This window comes from Neolamprologus brichardi, chromosome 12 (genome assembly GCF_056152115.1).
Source record: "Neolamprologus brichardi isolate AB-2024 chromosome 12, ASM5615211v1, whole genome shotgun sequence".
In the NCBI taxonomy this organism is placed as follows: domain Eukaryota; kingdom Metazoa; phylum Chordata; class Actinopteri; order Cichliformes; family Cichlidae; genus Neolamprologus; species Neolamprologus brichardi.
In genome coordinates, this window is record NC_142115.1 from 2331575 (window position 1) to 2354498 (window position 22924).

A 22924-nucleotide genomic window follows, 5' to 3' on the forward strand; every position below is an offset into this window, starting at 1 on the left:
GTTCTGCACGACCAGCTCACAGTTTGCATTTTCACGGACCGGCCTTTAAGGTGTGACAGACAATTTCTCTGCTTTTCAGATAAACATTAAAATGCTCCTTTGGGATGGGCTAACCTTGAACCTTAGTTATGCTGCTGTAGACTGGGGCTTGCTGGGGAATTTCCCATGATGCATTGAGCGCTTCTTCACTTGTTTTTACAATATAAATAAAGTTGAATCAAAATAAATATTTCAGAACAAAGTTGCATATTAACCCTCTGATGTATTTAGCACTCCTTCATATGTCTGCTGCAGTATCCTTTAATACCATTGGTAGTTGCTCCGTTAGCTTGGACGTACACCTCGGCTTCCCCAGCAGTTCGATCCTTTTACTGCACAAGTATTTCCACTCTACTGTTCACACTGAACAATAATGATAATTCCTTTCTATACTCTTGTTTTCCTTTCTTTATTTTTACTTACTCTCCAACTAGTTGCATCAGATAGCTGCTCATCCTTTAGCCTGGTTCACTTCCTGTTAACAGGAAGTGAACCAGGCTAGTGTTTGTTCATAGGTGATTGCTGGAGAGTTGTCTTGCTAATATTGCTAAGGATTTACCTTTCACTATAAAGCACCTTGTGATAACTGTTAACCCTACGGGGTGCTGCTGTAGCCTCTCGTATTTTTACGGTAATGTAGGGGCATTCGCTGTGCATCCATAATCTTAGTTAGAGTGGTATGATACCACTTAATACACCGAAAAATCACATTTTCATACAAGTAAAATATGAAAAAAATGATTTAGTATCAAAATGTACACATTAGTCACAAAATGACACAAACTGCTGATACTGCACTGTGATAAGAAAAGCAGCACTGTCACTTTAAGTACCAGTTTAAAATGTAAAAATTTCACTTTAATTTGATTTAAATCAGTTTTTTATTTTCATACGTCAATTCACAACAACAGTCGCCTGAATGAGCAAGTACTTGGCAACAGTGGGAAGAAAAACTCCCTTTTAACAGGAAAAAATCTCGATTAGAACCAGGCTGAAAATATTTTCTACTCGAGTAATATCTAACAAGGAAGATGCAGTTGGTGTTCTTAGTTTTAGTCTTAGGTTAAGGGATATTGCAGGTTCGAAGCGACGTTGTTAGGGGTGGCTGGATAATAATGAAATTGTGTCATGTGACCAAAGCATTTATTTATCTTTAAACTAAATCTCATGAGAAATGTCACAGATTCCAGTTTATAATGCATCACCTGTACATGATAGACTCTGGAAAAGAATTAGCAACGTTGACACTTGCAGGAATGCATCGCTGCCAGTTCTGTAGTTCGGGGTGATAGTTGACTGCAAATGTAACATAAAAGCACAAAAGTAACGAGCACTTGGATTTATTATTGAAATGTATACTCAAAGCTTGTTTTGGTTGCTTGTTTGGCTCTGGTGCTCACACTCTAGGTCACATCTGGTGACACATTACAGAGTTGAAAAACAACTCCAGCATATTGTCTGGTTCCAAATACTCCACACACACAGGCACGCTCATGAGAAAGTGCTTCTGGCTGACAGACTGACAAATCAGCATCAAGGGGGGTGGCCATTTTTGATTTGTGTCACGAGTATCTGGGCAAGGAGGAGGCATCTCCTGTCCTTCTCATCATAAGCATGTAAAAATATCTCGGCATCTTCTTGTGTCTTCACACAGTGTGAGGTGGAGGAGCTCAGGCAATTACACTCATCTGCATGTGTTAATATGATTAATTAGCAGGAATAAACACTTTCCTATGACACGAGCTACACGGTGAGCCACACACCTGCAGAAGCTCTGATAAAAGACAACGCCTCATGGCAAAGTGCCTTTTCATGAGACCCGCTAATTGGCATCTGAAAACGTTCCGGCTAATTAGGAAAAGGCAGATGAGGCTTGATTAGTTTGAATGCAAAGTGTAACTTGTGGTGTGGTGGGACTCGGGAATGTGCCAAGGTTTTATTTCTTCACCATCACGATACAAAGATAATTGTAATTGTGATCATTTGCATACGTTAATGAATTTGCGTGACGCTTCTTGATCAGACGTGGAATAAATAATTGATGCGGTATCAGCACCTAGCATGACAAGTGGGACGCTTTGAAATAACTAAGCGCATTAAGGTGCGAGTTTGATGGCTGCCATGCTCCCAGGCAAGGTGTGAAAGTAGAGCAGATGCTATCTTGTGCTTCCTGCACACGGCGCACTCTGTTGCCACTATCACACCGAGATTAGCTCCAAACTACCGACGACGCGCTAAGACTTTAAACTTTTTTATATAGCATTAAAAAGGCATAGCGAGTTAGATGCAGCTCAAGGAAATGCATTTCAGACGCATTGCAAAGTGGCAGAGAACAAAGAACAGCGACAGGAAACAAACCAGGCTGTGTGGGAGCTTTAATTGGAACATGGTAAACAGTAAATACATAAGATTTTTTCAAACGCCCTGGATGTAGAGGGAGCTACATCCCCTTTAATTAGCCTGCTTTCAGATTAAGCTTTATAAGAAGCGAGCAGCCACCGAGTCAGTCAACCTTGGGATATGCCCCGAGTTCAGCCTCCCAGGAGCTCCAGCAGCACAGATACAGGGATCATGTTTAATTGCTTCTGTAAATGGTCAGAGCTCAAGCCCCCCAATTCCATTCCTCGGGGTAATCAGGCATGTTTTCACCATACAGGGCGAAAGAGAGTGAGAGAGCCAGTAACATCCACCACGCTAGGTGCCACGCAACATGTTGCCACTAACGGGCTTAACCTCAGATCACTTTGTGACAGGTTACAAGAATCGTTTTAATAGAATTTTTCTTTCAATGCCACAAACCACCACCATCCCAACAAACACCAAACACGCATCTGGTAAAGAAACAAAACTATACAGCAGAAAAATAAAGTTTCACGGGATTGTTTTTGTCGATGTGCAGGGCGCAGGAGAAATCGATACGTGACGGAGCAGCGACGGGCTTTAAAAGCTTTCTGCTGCGGGTTAAAGGATTTCCAATGACTGAATATTTTCACATTTTTGTCATCCATCAATTTGATCTCCTCAGTGTCAGATCTCCAGGTGAACATGTACGTAAGAGTGAGATCAGGAGTTTAGTGATAAAAAAAATAAAATTAAAAATAAAAACAGTGATGCTCAGGGGAAAAATGCCGCAAGGCATCAAGCAAAACTTCAGTCATTTTACAGCAGTCCATCAAATGTCCACTCAAGCAGCTTTTGCTCTCCTCCACTTGGCATCCAGCCGTTTGTCCTTTAAGAGCCTTTTGCTAGTGCAACTCCTGAGTCTCTGCATGATGCACAGACCACTTTAACATTGACCACAACATAGACGGGACTTTGCATGTAGTGGAGGGTCTCTCTGATATGACGAGTTGTGGGATATCTTGAGTGAGAAACTGAGAAACGGTGTCCACTCTGGGAGGGGATGAGAAGCAGGTGGGTGGTGATGGGAATCCACAACAACGGCAACAGTAGCACAAGAGAAGAAAGGAGTGAAGCTTTGGAGAGGAAGGCAAGGGCAGCGCGTGGCACGTTTGCCACTCAGCATACCTGCAAATGAACAAACAAAAGCAGAGTGACCACAGAGTCCTGCATCACTTATAAGTGCTCTCTTTATCTTCAAATTAATGCATAATAATGCACAATACCTGCTATTATTACAGTTCTAAACAGCAGTGTGACATCAGCAGCTTAGAAAAGCAAATGCATTTCAGTTCTTTACAAAAATCAGGTTGAGATCCTATTTTCACTGTTAGAAGTGCACATTTTTTGATTCAATGTAGCGTTACCGCGCTACATTAAGAAAAAATGTCGTTACAAGTAACAATTCAGTCATATTTGACTGAACAAGGGTTTCTAATGTTCTTTGCAGACTAGTGTTGATGTCCAAGTAACCCAAATAATACATATCAAATGTAAGAGCCAATTAAAGGTTAATTTTATTGGTACTGGTAAAATGATTAGAGGAGAAATATACATGTTTGATGTTAAGAATATAATTTCTAGTTAATTTCAAAATGCTGTTTTGTTAAAGGTATAGAATATAGAAGTGCGACATTCTAATGCGCTTTTTAGTATTTTGGGCTTCCGGCATGCTGTAATTACGTAGTTGGGGAGTCGGATAAGCTGGAAGCAACACAGTTTTTTGACCGAGTCTTGCCATGTAAATTAAAAGTTTCAATAAACATCTTTTTTGCAAGAAAAGTACCTGGACTCGCTCGCGTTTCAAATGCTTGTTGCCGGACTGACTCCTAAAGGTGGTACAGAAGAGTGAAATAGAGACGGCGTGCCGCCACTACATCAAATATGTGATTTCTGACTTCGTGGCTCAAGAGTTGGGAGTTCGTCTTGTAATCGGAAGGTTGCCGGTTCGAGCCCCGGCTCGGACAGTCTCAGTCGTTGTGTCCTTGGGCAAGACACTTCACCCGTTGCCTACTGGTGGTGGTTAGAGGGCCCGGTGGCGTCAGTGTCCGGCAGCCTCGCCTCTGTCAGTGCGCCCCAGGGTGGCTGTGGCTACAATGTAGCTGTGTGTGAATGGGTGGATGACTGGTTGTGTAAAAGCGCTTTGGGGTCCTTAGGGACGAGTAAAGCGCTATACAAATACAGGCCATTTAGTTTTGAAACATTTTTGTTCAGTTATTTGAAAAATGAAAGTTTTTCTTCATAACACAGTGGCCGTAATTCAGGAGCAGTTCATCTACCAGTTTGAAGGTTGGTGGTTCGATCTGACTGCATTACAGTTATTAACTTTATTGGCTGTACTGTATGAATGTAAGACTTTCTGCATTTACGTTGTAGTCAGGTTACCACATATTTTTCTTCATTTTAATAATACCATCGGCCTGCAATTACCCTGTCAAAGAGGGAGTTAACAGAAGTTTCATTCCAGCACAGTGATGTTAACTGACAGTGAATTTACGTCTTATTCACCTTCTGGTTCGTCAGCACAGAGCTGCTCTGGAGTGCTGGCAGGTGGCTGTTGAGCAAGGCAGCACCCGGTCTGTCGTGCTCACAGAAAATTGTACCGTTGATGTAATGGAAGCGATCGCCAGGCATTAGTCTGTTCCTGCAAGTGGCACAGCTGAAACACTGCAGAGGATCGGGGAAGAAAAAATGATGCTGGATGGAAGATATTACAAATAAAACACTACAACGCTGAAATTCTGTTGTAAAAGCATCTAAAAACATCTTAAAAGAAGTCTCAAAGCGTGATTATATGTGGGTATAATTCCCTTTTCTCCTGACACACACACACACACACACACACACACACACACACACTTCTGTCAAACAAGCTGCGGGAGATGAAGCACAGTAACGTGAGAGCTGGGGATTTACCTTGAGGTGGTAAACATTTCCCTGTGCCCTCATCACCATTTCGTTGGCTGGAATTGACTGGCTGCAGGCACTGCACGCCCCGCTGTGCCCAAACAGTCTGCAAACACAAAAACAAAGATTTGGTTTTGGTTTTCGTAAGATCTGCATGGCCTTGGAAATCTAAAAATCAGCAGCTTCCTTTCCCTCCTTCCTCTGGCTCTCACCTGATGTAGTCGCTCCGACAAAGAATCATGCCCCCTTTGCTGTAGCAGGTGGTACCAATGTCCCCCAGCTGGGCTTGGCAACAAGAGCACTTGAGGCAGCGCGTATGCCAGTAGCGCTCCATGGAGAAGAGCAGAAAGCGGTCGGCAATCTTCCCCCCACATCCTGCACAAGACCTGGGGTCTGACGGTACACCTGGCACTTGGCTGTTCACCATGATGCTGTGGCCCTCTGAGGCTCCTGAATACACAGGATGGGTGAGACGGGGGTAACCAATCAAGGTTCAAGATTTCAAAAACAACATTAATGCTATTAAATATCTGGAATAGATCTTAAGAGAACGGAGTTAGTTCCAATCTGCAGCACTTTTTCACATTTATGGTTACACATGCTAAACGTTTACCAGGCTTCAGCATGACTGCAACATGCTCTAACAGGCTGACCTCAACATGAGAGAATTACTGTGATATTTTACCCAGAATTCTTTGTGCACAGCGAGTAAAGCAGAAAAGGTCAAATATACCGTGTAGATTTGCATTGGAGAGCTGTGTGGTTTCAAAAGAAAGCTTTTTATGACAAAAATACCGGGACGGGGAAAGGATTTACTCGCGTTAACGCTATGTCAAAGGTGTGTGTGTGCGCGCGCGCTGGAGGGGTGGGGAAAGTCACCAAATGTTACTTTTTTGGAGTTCCGGTAACTGGGAACCTCTCAAAAACTATTTCTGTTCGCGTCCTTTAGGTATAAATTATTCTATCGTAGCCTAAATGCTGCTTAATGACACGAGCTGCTCGCTTTGAAAGCGGAGCCGTGCTCAGAAATGCGCGCGCGGACGTAAAACAACAGGAGAAAAAACGATGCGTTACCTTAGACGAAGCTTTTCCTCCTGACGAGAGAACTTTTTGAACCTGGGGAAATATTCAGCCTGCGCACGCTCAAAGCTGTGGCCCCACACTTAAGCTCGACATGCTCCAGGATCCATATCGCTCCAGAAAAGAACAAAACAGGATTAGCCACGGAACATGAAGCCCGGGACGGTAATAGTTGAGCAAACTCTCCCCGACGTCCAACTCCGCGGATAAATAACTAGATGTACGCGCGAGGACGACGCATGACGCAGCTCGTGCTCCTCCGCTCTCTGTCACAGCTGTCTGTCTGTCAGCTCTCCTCTCCGTCTGACGCTTTTGACAGCGACCCTATTCATCAAATTCCGTAAGGGGGCTATTTAAATTACCAAGAGGGGACGCAGCCGACGAGAGGCACGTAGCAGCCAGTAGAAGAGCAGGGGGCGTGTCCTCAGTCAAAATGATTTATGAGTTTATGGGGCCTTATTAATATGCATATTTTCATTCCTTGAGCTCCTTACAGAGCTTCACTGAGAGTGTAAACTCGATAATTATGGAAGCATATTTTACAGTGCTTTGGAATATTCAATATCATTGTGTGGGCATTTCTTTAAAGGCAGTGAATAGCTGAGTTTAGATATATATCTCCACGCCACAGAAAACTGTCGTTTAAACTGCAGATTCTGCACAAGAAATTATGAAAAGTTAGTTAAAACTTCATATCTAGACGATCGTGTAAATGCGTTTGCAACTCTGAATCCATATCTATATAATTATTATCTATGTACTGTGTATTGTTATGATTTAAGAGTACCATACTACTTAAGTAATAATACACTTAAGTATTTGATTGACTATATTTTACAAGCCAGAATCCAGACTTTATTATGTGTCAGTTTATCACCAGTTCAAAGGCTTGTTAATACAAATATCTGATCAATCACATGTTAACTACTCAGTGCATTTAGGAATTAGACTATCTGCTGAAGTTTGACCCTAAACCAAGAATAGAAAGAACTTATTTAAATGGCATGGCTGTGGGTGCCAAACAGGTTTGGTTGAATGTTTCAGAAAATGCTCCCTGCAAGCCAAGTGTGTGGCAGCTCCCTCGGTGAAAATACCGTGTTCATGCTAGAGGTCGCAGGAGAATGGCCAGACACATGTCACACTCTGGGCACCTTAGTACAACCTGTGCATGGTTTAAATGCCACAGCCGAACCTGAATATTGTTGCTGAGCATATCCAATCCTTTATGGCCACAGTGTGCCATCCTCTATGGCTGCTTCCAGCAAGATAACACTGCATGTCAGAAAGCAACTAGATGATATCATGTCACTAAGGACCAAAATCTCTCTCATCCTGTTGTTTGTTTACTTTTGGAACATAGTATGGTATGGCTCAATAGTTAAAGCGAGCCAGTTAAGCATACTTGCATACAGTGATGAAAGGAAGTGTATGGTAGATAATTAGTACACGCTACCCACCCTGTTTTATTTGTCGGTGATCAGCAGCACTTCAGCAGAGCAGTCTCAGTAGGTCAGAGATTTTCATTCATGAGTACTTCCAGCTGAGTTCCAGTAGAGGATAGTGTCCTATAATGTTCTGAATTTGGAGGTGAGCTTGGAGAAATAATGGAATCAGTTTATTTTTCAGATTTACATTTAAAGCTTTGTTTGTTTGTTTGTTTTTTACAGTAATATGCCAATATAATACATATTTAATATGCTACACTGAACCTGTTTCACAGATAATGATACCAGTTGGTTCCTTTTTTGCTTTTCTGAATTTAGACTATTACATTTAATCTAAAGCTGCTTTCAGACATACACCATCCCTGTGCTGTGATACCAGCACTGAACAGGTTAGACCGCCCTGGTGACATCCCAAAACTCCCAAAACTCCCAAAACTCTGTTCAAGTTGTTTTGATGGGGCAACACGCTTCCTCATTGTATCCACTAGAGGGCAGTGAACACTCACTATTCAAATCCATCAGCCTCAACACTTTCAGAAAGAGACAAGCAACGAGTTGCTTCTTTAAGTTGTTTTAGTATCTGTCCATTATTTTAAATGCCATTATAAATAATCGTAATAAAAAAAAACTGCTATAGTTTATGGGATGATGCAAATGTTTGTAACCAATGGGAGTCAGAGGAGCAATGTGAAGAATGTTTGCCAAATTGTAATAGTGACGTTTTTTTGTTGTTTGTGTCTATTTTGTTATGTTTTTCGTAACATGCTGCTCAAAATTAAGCCATGATTTATTTTTATTGCGTTTGTAACCTTTGAAGAGTTAAAGCCTCTCAGTAATTCACGGAGCAGCACGCAGCGGTCGTATGTAGCACCAGGGTCTCGTTTCACTCTGTACTGTATCACTGTACATGGTTGAAATGACAACAAAAGCCACTTGACTTGTTCAGATGTTCAGGTCAGCTTTCCTGTTGACCTGAGGAATAGTGCACACACATATACTTCCTCTGTGATCCATGGGACTACTCCTGCATTTCTCTGTGGAAAACATTTACCTAATGCAATGCAACAATTCCTTTAGCACCGTCTAATCTTATGCGTGGTTGTTTGTTTGTTTGCTTTTTTCAATCTCAGTATTTAAACTTAGACTTGACTTAATGACAATGCAATAAAAAGTTGAAAAGTATAGAGGCCATATTACCATTTAATTTCTTTTCCATCTACCTAAAGTCTAACAGGCCTGATGTGTTGTTTCAGTTCCCATGATGCATTGAGTTTTTCCCTTTCCAGTCACCTTTCTCACTCACTATGTATTAACAGACCTCTCTGCATTGAATCATAACTGTTATTAACCTCTGTCTCTCTTCCACAGCATGTCTTTATCCTGTCTTCCTTCTCTCACCCCAACCAATCACAGCAGATGGCCCCGCCCCTCCCTGAGCCTGGTTCTGCTGGAGGTTTCTTCCTGTTAAAAGGGAGTTTTTCCTTCCCACTGTCGCCAAAGTGCTTGCTCATAGGGGGTCATATGATTGTTGGGTTTTTCTCTGTATCTATGAAGCGCCTTGAGGCGACTTTTGTTGTGATTTGGCGCTATATAAATAAAACTGTATTGAAATTGAATTGAATTGAAGTTTCCTGTTGTTTCCTCAGCTGAGAAGCCTCAAGGCTGGATAACGACAATTTCTGGCTCTGATTTTCTTTTTCTGTGAACAGTAACTTGAAACAACATGCTCACATCTATAAAGGATAATAAATTCATTTTTTTACTTTTATATAGCGATGCACTATATTGCCAAAAGTACTTTCTCATCCATATGAACCTAAGTGACATCACATTCTTAATACACAGGGTTTAATATATCAGCCCACCCTTTGCAGCTATAACAGCTTCAGTTCTTCAGGGAAAGCTTTTTATAGGGCATCAGTTGGGACCGATTGATATTGATTTGCACTAAGTTGCAGGATTGCTTTCTAATTAATGGTATCTTTCAGCTGGTGTCATGGTAGGAGGATTATTGGGAGACTTTTTGAGTGGATTGTTCGGTTTTGGCTGTGAAATATGGATTTGGATCACAGACTTTGAAGGTTGGCATTCAGTTCAATTCAGTTTTATTTATACAGTGGATCAGGGAGAAGAAGAGAGGATAGAAGTATGTTAGGAACTTAGAGCAGCAAAAGAAGTTTAGAGGGGAATAGTTCAGATAACGGTGATGAAAAATGATTATCAGAGAAGACTTTAAAATAATACTGACGAGGAAGGGGTGCAGTTAGGCCTGATAATTTAGTCAAGACAGCTGAAAAAGAAGTTTGAAGATGTAACACTAGCTAAAGTACTCAGAGATGGAAGTCTGTTGATAGCCGTTAAAACAGAAGAGCAGAAAAATAAAGTGTTAAATACTGAAAGTATCTGCAAAAGTGTGTGAGAGAGGAAAATATTGTAGGAGTTCTAAGTGGGAGTAATCACAGGTATCCCAGTAGAGGAAGCATATCTTGCAGTGAAGTCAGCAGGTTGAAAAGACTGGTGAGAACAGTCAATCGGGAAAGAGTTGACATGTGTCTGTAATGCTGGAATTCCAAGAACTGGTTCTTCCAGGTTAAGTTCGGATGTATGAGTTTTCCAGTAAGGCCATATATACCTCTGCCTCTCAGGTCTTATAAGTGCCAGAGGGCACGTCGCTGCAGTGTGCAAGGGGAAAGTGCAAAAGAAGGGACAGTTTCAACAATCTTCAACAGCAGACCAACGACAGACTGAAGAAACCATCCAGCAATCAGAGTGGAGAAGATGATTTTGTTCATTGCGTGTGCAATAAACTGTGAAGTAAAACACAGAACAGAGAAGATTAAAATAATTGTGAAAGGGGCAGAGACATTTTTGGCATAAAGGAAATGTCCTGGGAGCATGTTCATAAGAGACCGGGGGGAGATGAGAAGCCAGGAGGACCAGGAGAGAAGACAGTCTGGTTTTTACACAGTGAATGGGTAAGAGCAAAGCTTGACCCATTGATCTACGTCCCTGCCCTCACCTATAGTCATGTTCTGTGGGTAGTGACCAAAAGAACGAGATCGCAGATACAAGCGAATACAAATGAGCTTCCTCCGAAGGATGGCTTCTCCCTTAAAAATAGGGTGAGAAGTTCGGCCATCTGGGAGGGGTTCAGAGTAGAGCCGCTGCTCCTCCACAGGAAGGTTTGGACATCTGACAAGGATGCCTCCTGGATGATATGTTCTGGGCATCTCCTACCGGGAGGAGGCCCCGGGGCGGACACAGGACACAGGACACAGGACATAGGACACAGGGGCGAGGGAGGTCTAGGCTTCTCTAATTAATTCAATTCAATTCAATTGATGCCTCAAGGCGCTTCATAGATACAGAGAAAAACCCAACAATCATATGACCCCCTATGAGCAGCACTTTGGCGACAGTGGGAAGGAAAAACTCCCTTTTAACAGGAAGAAACCTCCAGCAGAACCAGGCTCAGGGAGGGGCGGGGCCATCTGCTGCGACCGGTTGGGGTGAGAGAAGGAAGACAGGATAAAAGACATGCTGTGGAAGAGAGACAGAGGTTAATAATTAGGCTGCTGCTCCTGTGTCCTGGCCCCGGATAAGTGGAAGAAGATGGATGGATGGTATAAATGATCAAATTTTCTAATGGATTAAGTGTTTTTGTGGTAGGAAGATGAATAACATTAAGGTGTACGACGTCGTACAAATGTTTACATTTATGCTACGAGGTTTAAATTCTCAGTTCATTAGACTAAAAGAATGTTTTTACAAGGAAAAGAATTGGAGATGAAATTCAATTCAATTCAATTCAATTTTATTTATATAGCGCCAAATCACAACAAATGTCGCCTCAAGGCGCTTCAAAGATACAGAGAAAAGCCCAACAATCATATGACCCCCTATGAGCAAGCACTTTGGCGACAGTGGGAAGGAAAAACTCCCTTTTAACAGGAAGAAACCTCCGGCAGAACCAGGCTCAGGGAGGGGCGGGGCCATCTGCTGTGACCGGTTGGGGTGAGAGAAGGAAGACAGGATAAAAGACATGCTGTGGAAGAGAGACAGAGATTAATAACAGATACGATTCAATACAGAGAGGTCTGTTAACACATAGTGAGTGAGAAAGGTGACTGGAAAGGAAAAACTCAATGCATCATGGGAATCCCCCGGCAGCCTACATCTATTGCAGCATAACTAAGGGAGGATTCAGGGTCACCTGGTCCAGCCCTAACTATATGCTTTAGCAAAAAGGAAAGTTTTAAGCCTAATCTTAAAAGTAGAGATAGTGTCTGTCTCCTGAATCCAAACTGGAAGCTGGTTCCACAGAAGAGGGGCCTGAAAACTGAAGGCTCTCCCTCCCATTCTACTTTTAAATACTCTAGGAACAACAAGTAGGCCTGCAGAGCGAGAGCGAAGTGCTCTAATAGGGTGATATGGTACTACAAGGTCATTAAGATAAGATGGGGCCTGATTATTTAAGACCTTGTATGTGAGGAGCAGGATTTTGAATTCTGGATTTAACAGGAAGCCAAAACAGGAGAAATATGCTCTCTCTTTCTAGTCCCTGTCAGTACTCTTGCTGCAGCATTTTGGATTAACTGAAGGCTTTTCAGTGAGTTTTTTGGACATCCTGATAATAATGAATTGCAGTAGTCCAGCCTGGAAGTAATAAATGCATGAACTAGTTTTTCAGCGTCACTCTGAGACAGGATATTTCTCATTTTAGAGATGTTGCGCAAATGGAAGAACGCAGTCTTACATATTTGTTTAATATGTGCGTTGAAGGACATATCCTGGTCAAAAATGACTCCAAGGTTCCTCACAGTGTTACTGGAGGCCAAGGTAATGCCATCCAGAGTAAGAATCTGGTTAGATACCATATTTCTAAGCTTTTCAGCGCCGAGTACAATGACCTCAGTTTTATCTGAGTTAAGAAGCAGAAAGTTAGCGGCCATCCAAGTCTTTATGTCTTTAAGACATTCCTGCAGTTTAACTAATTGGTGTGTGTTATCTGGCTTCATGGACAGATAGAGCTGGGTGTCATCTGCATAGCAGTGAAAATGTATGCTATGTCTTCTAATGATGCTGCCTAGGGGAAGCATGTATAATGTAAACAGAATTGGTCCTAGCACTGAACCCTGTGGAACTCCATAATTAACCTCAGTGTGTGAAGAGGACTCTCCATTTACATGCACAAATTGGAGTCTATTAGATAGATATGATACAAACCACTGCAGTGCAATACCTGTAATACCTACAGCATGTTCTAATCGCTCTAATAGGATATTATGGTCAACAGTATCGAATGCTGCACTAAGGTCAAGAAGGACAAGCACAGAGATGAGTCCACTGTCAGAGGCCATAAGAAGATCATTTGTAACCTTCACTAAAGCTGTTTCTGTGCTGTGATGAGCTCTGAAACCTGACTGAAACTCTTCAAATAAACCATTCCTCTGCAGATGATCTGTTAGCTGTTTGACAACTACTCTTTCAAGGATTTTTGATATGAAAGGAAGGTTGAAGATTGGCCTATAATTAGCTAAGACTGCTGGGTCTAGAGATGGCTTTTTGAGTAAAGGTTTAACTGCAGCCACCTTGAAGGCCTGTGGTACATAGCCGATTATTAGAGATAGGTTGATCATATATAAGATCGAAGAATTAATCAATGGCAGGACTTCTTTGAGCAGTTTTGTAGGAATGGGGTCTAAAAGACACGTTGATGGTTTGGAGGAAGTAATTATTGAAGTTAACTCAGAAAGATCGATTGGAAAAAAAGAGTCTAACTTAACATCAATGGAACTAAGAGTAGCTGTAGATAATATTACATCTGTGGGATGATTATTGGTAATTTTTTCTCTAATGATAAAAATTTTATTTGTGAAGAAGTTCATGAAGTCATCACTAGTTAACGTTAAAGGGATGGTTGGCTCAAAAGAGCTCTGACTTTTTGTCAGCCTGGCTACAGTGCTGAAGAGAAACCTGGGGTTGTTCTTATTTTCTTCAATCAGTGATGAGTAGTAAGCTGTTCTGGCTTTGCGGAGGGCTTTCTTATAAAGCAACAAACTATTTCTCCAGGCTAAATGATGATCCTCTAAATTTGTGACACGCCATTTCCTCTCCAGATTACGAGTCATCTGCTTTAGGGTACGTGTTTGAGAATTATACCACGGGGTCAGGTACTTCTGATTAGAGACCTTAGTTTTCACTGGAGCTACAGTATCCAGAGTCGTACGTAGTGAGGAGGTGAAATTATTAACAAGATAATCGACCTCTGTTGGGGTAGCGTTCAGGTAGCTGCTCTGCTCTGTGTTGGTACAGGGCATTGACGATGATAACAGTGGCTGGATTATATTCTTAAACTTAGTTACAGCGCTTTCAGAAAGACATCTACTCTGATAAAGTCCACTCTCCACTGCTGCATAATCAATTATTGTAAATGTAAATGTTATCAGGAAATGATCAGACAGGAGAGGGTTTTCAGGAAACACTGTTAAATGTTCAGTTTCTATGCCATATGTTAAAACCAGATCTAGAGTGTGATTAAAGTGGTGGGTGGGTTCTTTTACATTTTGAGAGAAACCAATTGAGTCTAACAACAGATTAAATGCCATGTTGAGGCTGTCATTTTTAGCATCAACATGGATGTTAAAATCACCCACAATAATTATTTTATCTGAGCTCAGAACTAAATTAGATATAAAGTCTGAGAAATCAGACAGAAACTCTGTGTAAGGCCCAGGTGGACGATAGATGATAACAAGTAAGACTGGTTTCTGAGTTTCACAGCTGGGGTGGACAATGCTAAGCATCAGGCTTTCAAATGAATTAAAAGTCTGTCTTGGTCTTTCATTAATTAATAGACTGGTGTGAAAAATTGCTGCCACACCGCCCCCTCGACCTGTGCTTCGAGATTTCTGGTAGTTAGAATGACTCGGGGGTGTTGATTCATTTAAACTAACATAGTCATCCTGCTGCAACCAGGTTTCTGTAAGGCAGAGTAAATCAATTTGTTGATCAATTATTAAGTCATGTACTAACAGAGACTTGGAGGAGAGAGACCTAATATTTAATAATCCACATTTCACTGTTTTACTCTTTGGTTCAGATGTGGATACTGTATTGTTCTTTCTTTGTAAATGTTTAAGTTGTTTGTTGCTGGTTTTTAGTTTGTTTTTTGTCTTTTTGGAAGCAGACACAGTCTCTATGGAGATGGGTTTTTGGGGGGGTAGCAGGAGGAGAGAAGCTGCAGAGAGGCGTGTAAGACTGCAACTCTGCTTCCTGGTCCCAACTCTGGATAGTCATGTTTTGAGGGGTTTAATAAATTTGTCGATATTTCTAGAAATGAGAGCTGCTCCATCCAAAGTGGGATGGATGCCATCTCTCCTAACAAGACCAGGTTTCCTCCAGAAGGTTTGCCAATTATCTATGAAGCCCACATCGTTTCTGGGACACCACTCAGACAGCCAGCAATTTAAGGAGAACATGCGGCTAAACATGTCACTCCTGGTCTGATTGGGGAGGGGACCAGAGAAAACTACAGAGTCCGACATTGTTTTGGCAAAGTTGCACACCGATTCAATATTGATTTTAGTGACCTCCGATTGGCGTAACCGGGTGTCATTACTGCCGACGTGAATTATGATTTTATTGAATTTACGTTTACCCTTAGCCAGCAGTTTTAAATTTCCTTCAATGTCGCCTGCTCTGGCCCCTGGAAGACAATTGACTATGGTTGCCGGTGTCTCTAGCTTCACATGTCTGAGAACAGAATCACCAATTACCAGAGTTTGACCCCCAGCGGGTGTGTCACCGAGTGGGGAAAAACGGTTAGACACATGAACGGGTTGGTGGTGTACCTGGGGCTTCTGTTTAGGACTATGCTTCCTCCTCACCGTTACCCAGCCGCCTTCTTTCCCCAGCTGCTTGGGATCTGCCGGGGAACAGCTAGCGGGGCCTACGCTATCTTCGGCTGCACCAGCTACAGGGGCCTGGCTAGCTAAGGGTGAGAGCAGGGTGCAAAGCCGAGTCTCCAGTTCAGTAATCCTGGCCTCCAGAGCTGCAAATATGCTACATTTGTTACAGATATCATTACTACTAAAGGAGGCCGAGGAGTAACTAAACATCTGACACAATGAGCAAGAAAGTGCAGAAGGGACAGGTGAAGTAGCCATGGTGCTAACGGGTCGGCTACGAGCTAAGCTAGCGAAACAGTACAGAGACAGTGAGTGAATACTTTGGCTATAAATTAGGTAGTGAGTACACAGAAAGTGTGCTTCGGATGAAGCACGTGAAGATTATACTGTAAAAAAAGAATGTATTTAAAAGTTGTTAATTAAACTGCTAAGCAAATAAGCTACTCAGAAACACCACTGTGTTTGAGCAGGAACAGGAAGCGATACTATACCACAGAGCGAGCGAACACCAAGTGACAGCGCCAGAAATCAAGGTCAAATTATATAAACCAGAGTTGGAAAGGGTAAAACAATTTACGTTTCTGGGGTTGTGTTTGATGAAAGGGTGACATGGACTTTCCATATTTAAAAAATAATAGACAAACCTAGAAAGTGTTGAATATAATGAGGTGCTCAGTGGGAATTGACTGGGGAGCTGATAGGAAATCTTTGAAAGCCATATATATTGGGTAAATTAGATCAGTATTGGATTTTGGGTGTATAGTATATAATTCTGCTGCCAGAGCAAGTCTTCATAAGTTCGATAGTATCCAGTATCAGGTGCTAAGACTCTGCACAGGTGCATTTAAAACAACCCCAACAGCAGCAGTACAGGTAGAAATGGGAGAAATGCCCAAGACATCAGACGAGAGCAGCTGACACTGAACTACTGTGCAAGTCTACAAAGACATGGTCAAGATCATCCAACAAGAACTATTTTCCAACCCTGCTGGGAAAAGAGAAAAGAGAAATGAAGAGTGGGTGGGCAGCCAATCGGAAAGCGGCTGAATTTATTTATTTATTTTATTTATTTATTTTTTTGCTTGTCCTGTTTGGTTCTTTTGCCATCAGAATTATTGTCTAAAGGCGAAGAAAGATGCCCAACAGATTTACTTTACCAAATTGACCATCTCAGCCTTGCCGTAATGGTCCATTTGATTCATCTTTTATTGTTTATTTTATTTATTTATTATTTTCACTTGCTAGATACGGGACAGACTTGAATGAGGAAAAGAAAAGGGAGAAAGGAAGAGGGGGAAAATAGCGGAGAAGAGGGACGGGGATAAAAGGCAAAAAACAAAAACCAACTAAATAAGCAGACAAAAAAAAAATACATATAAAAATACATAGCGGCTGAATTTAATCTGGACAAGATCAGCATTAGCCAAATAATACCAGCATGGATATGTGGTGGTAAATCTACTATACCACTGATGCTATAGTAGATTTAACACTATTGGACAAAAAGTTTAATTTCAAACTCACAGGCAGTGCAGGCATATATTGATCAGTATTACGGTTATTCAAAATATATAGATGCATCTACTAACACAGCCAACCACAGCGGGATAGTATTTACTGTTGCTGGGTTTCGTGTCAAAGTAAGGAAAAGGCTCAGTGATGGATTATCAGTTTACAGTAGAGTCGAATACGGCAGAAAATTGAAGAAAGGTGGCAAAAGCAACGGGAGGAAGAGAGGAAAGGGCGATGGTTTTACAAAATCCAAAGCAAAACAGGAGAAATGAGAAGCGCGGGAAGAAACAGGAGAGAGGAGACAGTTATAGCTCACAGTGGTTTAAATACCATGTTATTTTTAACAGGAAAAAAACATGAAAATCTGACTGCAATAGAGAAGATGAACCCATAGAAAATGTTTTAGTGTCAGAAATATGTTGCTGAAAGAAGAATTGCTGATTCAAAAGCTCAGAGATATGAAAGTGAAACTGGACTTGGTTGCTTTATTTCACAAGAACTCGAAAAGGGAAAGTTATCGAGCCATATTTGTCATGGTCTGGCTAGGAGACCGTGGGGAGGTGGGGAAACAGGACGCAAACACCGGACTCTTCCGTGCAACAGTGTTTATTTACAGAGTGGTGAAGTAAACAACAATAAATTCCCCAGTTTCCCAGACTCCTGTGTTGTGCCTTCTTCCCAGAAAAGTCCCAGCGTAGTGCTCTCTGCTCCAGTGTCCCTGCACTCCGTGCTCACTGCTCCTTCTCGTCCCACACTCCTCCTGAGGGAAAACAATAGAGGCAGCCGTTACACACTTATCCCAGCAGGCATACACTCACACTTGACTGTGCTTGAAGACTGACGTGAAGTCAAACGCAATAATCCCGCTCCATCGCTCTTCTAAATAGCTCCCCCGACGAGCCCAGGTGAGGAGAAGGTGTGTAGCAAGGACTTAAGGTGTGGCCAGTCCTCAAGCTAGGCCACGCCCCTCAGGCCTGCAGGTGCCTGTAACATGGCCACAGAAAAAAGGCAACACACACACATACCTGCCTACATACAGATGTGGACAGAGATAAGAGGCAGTGCAGACAACTCACCAAATGATAATAATAATAACAACAACAACAGTCATAGTCCCCACTGCCCACGGACCCCGAGTCCCCAGGGTCCGTGACAATATTTTGTTTTTTAGGACAGATTAATTTGTTTTTTTCCAAGGATATTTTTTTCTATTTCAGCCCACACCAGTTGTTGGTGGTAATGCACCATTTCTCTGTTTGCCAACTCCCAATAAATGATAAAAAGGAAACACAAGAAGAAGTTAGCGTTGTTTTGATTTGATTTCTGTGGATTAGATTTGTTGTTGCTGGCATCTGGTGAAAATTTCCTGTCAATAGCACCTTTAGAAATAGATTTACTTAGAAAATCGTTGATGTGTTTGACATTTGTTTTACCTGCTATATTAGAAAACTAGACCAGCATTACTAGTTCTTTGGGTTCCTTGTAATACATAAAGTTATTATCAAAAGGATCAGCAGTCGCAGTACTACTGGAAACCCTGCAGTAGCAGTTTTAGAAGGATATCCTATAAATCAGGGGTTGACGTCACAGCGCTTCCTCGACTGTGACCTCTCGGTGTAATCAGAAGGCTTTGTGGAAAGGTTGACTTTAGCTCCATAAAAGATGTTGCTGTGACACACGTTCTTTTTCAGCACAGCAAGAATAATAGTCATCATTTATATGGAGACACACAATGTCATTCCTCATTATTCCACTTCAGTACGTCCTTCTTTAGAGTGCATGGTAGCGGTGGGAGCACGTTTTGTTTTTTTGCTATGGACAAGAGTGGCAACCTGAGCCAACTTCCATCCTCCCCGGGGCCCCTGTTTATTTCCGACATAGTTCCTGTTCCTCTGTCAAGGCCATGCTGAAAGTCACAGCCTGCTGCAAGGCTGGGCAACACCTGTAGCTTCCAGTCTGATTTTCTAGCCAATATAAACCACTGTGGAGCGTCACTGGATGGCAGGCGGCCAAGCCATCACATTTATGCAGCACGCTCTGTGAGACATCCTTCCATCTGAGGCTCTGTTTTCTGTTTATCTTGAGGGTAAGTCAGGGTCATGTGAGTATTGTTGTATTTGTTCAGAAATGATCCACTCTAAATAAACCTTGATGTTTCATGAGCACACATGTGCTGGAGTCACAGTGTTCTGTGGGTTAGGATCAGGATTATTTAGTGGTAAAATTCTGTTTTCTTCGTTTTGTTTGTCCAAACACACAAACTTGATTCAGATAATGTACCCTACACACTTATATCGTAGATATCATTTTCAAAGATTTTAACTTCGTTTCTGAGGATTCGTGTGTTTTATGCTATTTTGACATTCCAGACAGGCCGAATACATTTGAGATGGAACAGAAACTTTTCATAGTTGCTCATCAGTATGGTCTTCTAAGCTAATCCAGTTTCCTCCTCGTTTCTCTTGATTTGTCCCAACTGTCTTCACTTCTCTTAGTCACCCTCCTCTATATTTATTGTCTTCCACGTCTTCTGTTTGTTTCCAAGTACCAAGTAAGATTATAATAGAGCCCTCTATTTCCATTGTACGTGTACAACAAATTTGTGAAGAAATTGTGCGTCATGCTAACTGTGCCAGAATAAAATATAAATAGTAGACGACAGGAATAAATAACAAGCAGGAGAAATATATTTATCCAGCTGGATATTTTATCTGATGTCAAATGTATAGAAATCATACATATACCAACAAGACTGTGCATCACTGTCACCACAGCGTCTGTTTTCATTCAAAGGCTTTATGGCTTTAATACCTGGTGGGCCGGTCTCCAGTCAAAATGCTCGGGCGATGTTCTGTCCCAGTCCAGCTCTGGGCACCACACGCAGTGAATTAATCTGAGAAGGTGCATTAAAAAATAAATGGCCGGGCCAGCGGTGCACATCGCAAATCAGCTCACATAGAATGTCTCATGACAGTGACGTAAGCGAGTGCCACGTTCGTGACAACAGCTGTGTGCAGATCAACAATGGATCATATATCGAGTGCAGAGAGAGTATGAGCGTGCAGCGTTTAAAGCGTGGAAGTACTGACCTTACTTTGAGTTTGATTCCATAAAAAGTGACAAAAACATTAGTGTCCGTTGTGCGTGGGAAGAAAACTTCTTTTTACAGCGAAAAAACCCCTAAACTTCCAAGCAAGCACCGAGTAGCTACGACGTAATGGGAAACTCACAGAGAAACTCGCGGATTCTTCCACTGACCGCTGCACACCTGCACCAGGGTAACCCTCCGCCTACCCCACTCCTGCTTTACAGGTGAAAATAGAGCAACAGGACCGCTAGTCTTTGACTTTATTTTCTGCTGTGTTTTACTTGCATCTATTTGAAAGACTGAGTGTAAACACACAAAATATTTTATTTTATGTGCTGGAATGTGCAGAAAATAGGTTTAAATATTAAACTAATTTCTTCCAGTCAGAGAATGTTGCATATAATTAAATTTTTGCTAGATGCATAAAGTTAAAAGATTAAAACTAATAAAACAAGTTTTAAAAAGAGACTTTTCCATTTGATTACATTTTGTATGATGATGCAGAAAAAGTAGAATTGGGCTGAAAGATCTATCGCTTTATCACCTATTCAGGTTGTAAATCGTGTTTTTAAAAAGTAACTAAGTAACTAAGTAATTAATTACTTTTGAAAATAAGTAATCAGTAAAGTAACAGGATTACTTTTTTGGGGAAGTAATCAGTAATTAGTTACTGATTACATTTTTCAAGTAACTTGACCAACACTGTTGCCGACCCCTGCTTTACTGAGAGAGATGAGCTCAAAGTGTAGCCAACAAGCTCCTCTGTCACAGGTGAAACTCCAACACGACCACTAAAAGGAATATTTTGTGGTACTCTGTTGCACTTTATACATGTTCATAAATCACACCAACACTTGAGCCAGTTTCTGAAACAGAGAAGCTTCAGACTACATCAACGATGTCACTCACCCTTAAAGAATCAATCTCAATGGTTGAGTTCATTTCAATTTCATTTATATAGCACCAAATCAGAGGTAAAGTAAAGACTCTACAATACAATGATTATGAAAAAGAAAGTTGTATATTTCAAACTGCTCTTGTAAGTAATCCTCCTCTCCTCAGATCTTCCTTCCTGTTTGCCAGATGCTCTCAGGGCCTGAGGTAAACACAGAGGCAGCATACTGAGCATTGTAACTAATGTAACAGTATAATCGAATTAGAGACATTACATTACACAGACATATCAGCACTAATGACAATATATTCATATTGATATATCATATATATATATTTAAAAATTCCCCACTCGCCCCTGCGGGCGGTCAATCCTTGAAGCTCGGGTCCTCTACCAGAGGCCTGGGAGCTTGAGGGTCCTGCGCAGTATCTTAGCTGTTCCCAGGACTGCGCTTCTGGACAGAGATCTCCAATGTTGTTCCCGGGATCTGCTGGAGCCACTCCTCTAGTTTGGGAGTCACCGCACCTAGTGCTCTGAATATATATTCAGAGCATATATATATATATATATATATATATATATATATATATAGAGAGAGAGAGAGAGAGAGAGAGAGAGGGAGAGATAGATAGATATATATAGATATAGATATAGATATATATATCATGGTGATATATAGGCATTTATGTAACGTATGCTTCTTTCTGCAGCTCAATTTTATTCTTATTTGTCATTGCTAATTTTTCATGTTTATATCTACACAACACAGATATGCCCACTTAAACAATAATTAATAATTGTACTGCCTAAGGCAAGCATGTCTGTATGTAAACAAAACTGGTGCTAACACAGAACCCTGTGGAACTCCATAATTAACCTGACTGTGTGAACCTGACTCCCCATTTTTATGAATATCTATATTTATAGATTTACATCTACTAGATATGATTCAAACCAGCATGGTGCCTTTAATATGTACAGCAGTAGGACCAGTGTATTCCCATTAGGACAAATTTGCACTAGACCCACACCCATGATGTGCAGCACATGCAGCCCAATTAAATTAAGACAAAAAAACAAAACCCTTTTGTAGTTCAGTTGATCATGGTCAGGACCAGAGATGGCCAACATGTAACTCACCAGTAGCTCTAATGATAGCCAATAGATCACTGTGTGCCACTCTCCCCTCAGAATAAGGCACAGGCCGGGGTGAGGAATGTGGTAGTCCACCGTAATGTTTGTGCTAAAGATGAGCAGAGGTGGGACGTAACAAAGTATATATGCTATAAGTAGAATCTTCAGGTGTTTGTATCTTACTTAAATATTTATTGAAGTGCTCTGTTGTGCTCATAGTATGAGGTCTTTAAGAAAAGATGGGGCCTGGTTTTTGAAGACCTTGTAATGAGGAGAAAGACTTTAAAGTCTGTTATGGATTTAACATGGAGCCAGTGAAGAGAAGTCGATATGGGCAACATATGTCGTCTCTTTCTTGTTGTGTCGGTTCTCATTGCTGCACTTTGGATCAACAGAAGAAGCGTTTAGAAGAAGGTGAAAATAACGTTACAGTAGTCCAGCCTAGAAGGAAAAACAAACGAGTTTTACAGAGCCACTCTGAGACACAATGTTTGTAGAATGAGTGAGTGACCAA

General features: G+C 41.5%; 1 protein-coding gene across 1 annotated transcript; it reads right to left on the minus strand.

Moving 5' to 3' along the window:
- Nucleotides 1–2319: 2319 nt before the first annotated feature.
- Nucleotides 2320–6784, minus strand: lmo4lb (LIM domain only 4-like b). Its single transcript, XM_006802542.3, has 5 exons — nucleotides 6421–6784; nucleotides 5559–5796; nucleotides 5356–5452; nucleotides 4948–5106; nucleotides 2320–3567 (listed from the first exon to the last, which is right to left on the minus strand). The coding sequence occupies exons 2-5, from the start codon at nucleotides 5771–5773 to the stop codon at nucleotides 3559–3561; spliced, it is 480 nt and encodes a 159-aa protein (XP_006802605.1). The 5' UTR covers nucleotides 5774–5796; nucleotides 6421–6784; the 3' UTR covers nucleotides 2320–3558.
- Between the last annotated feature and the right edge of the window lie 16140 nt (nucleotides 6785–22924).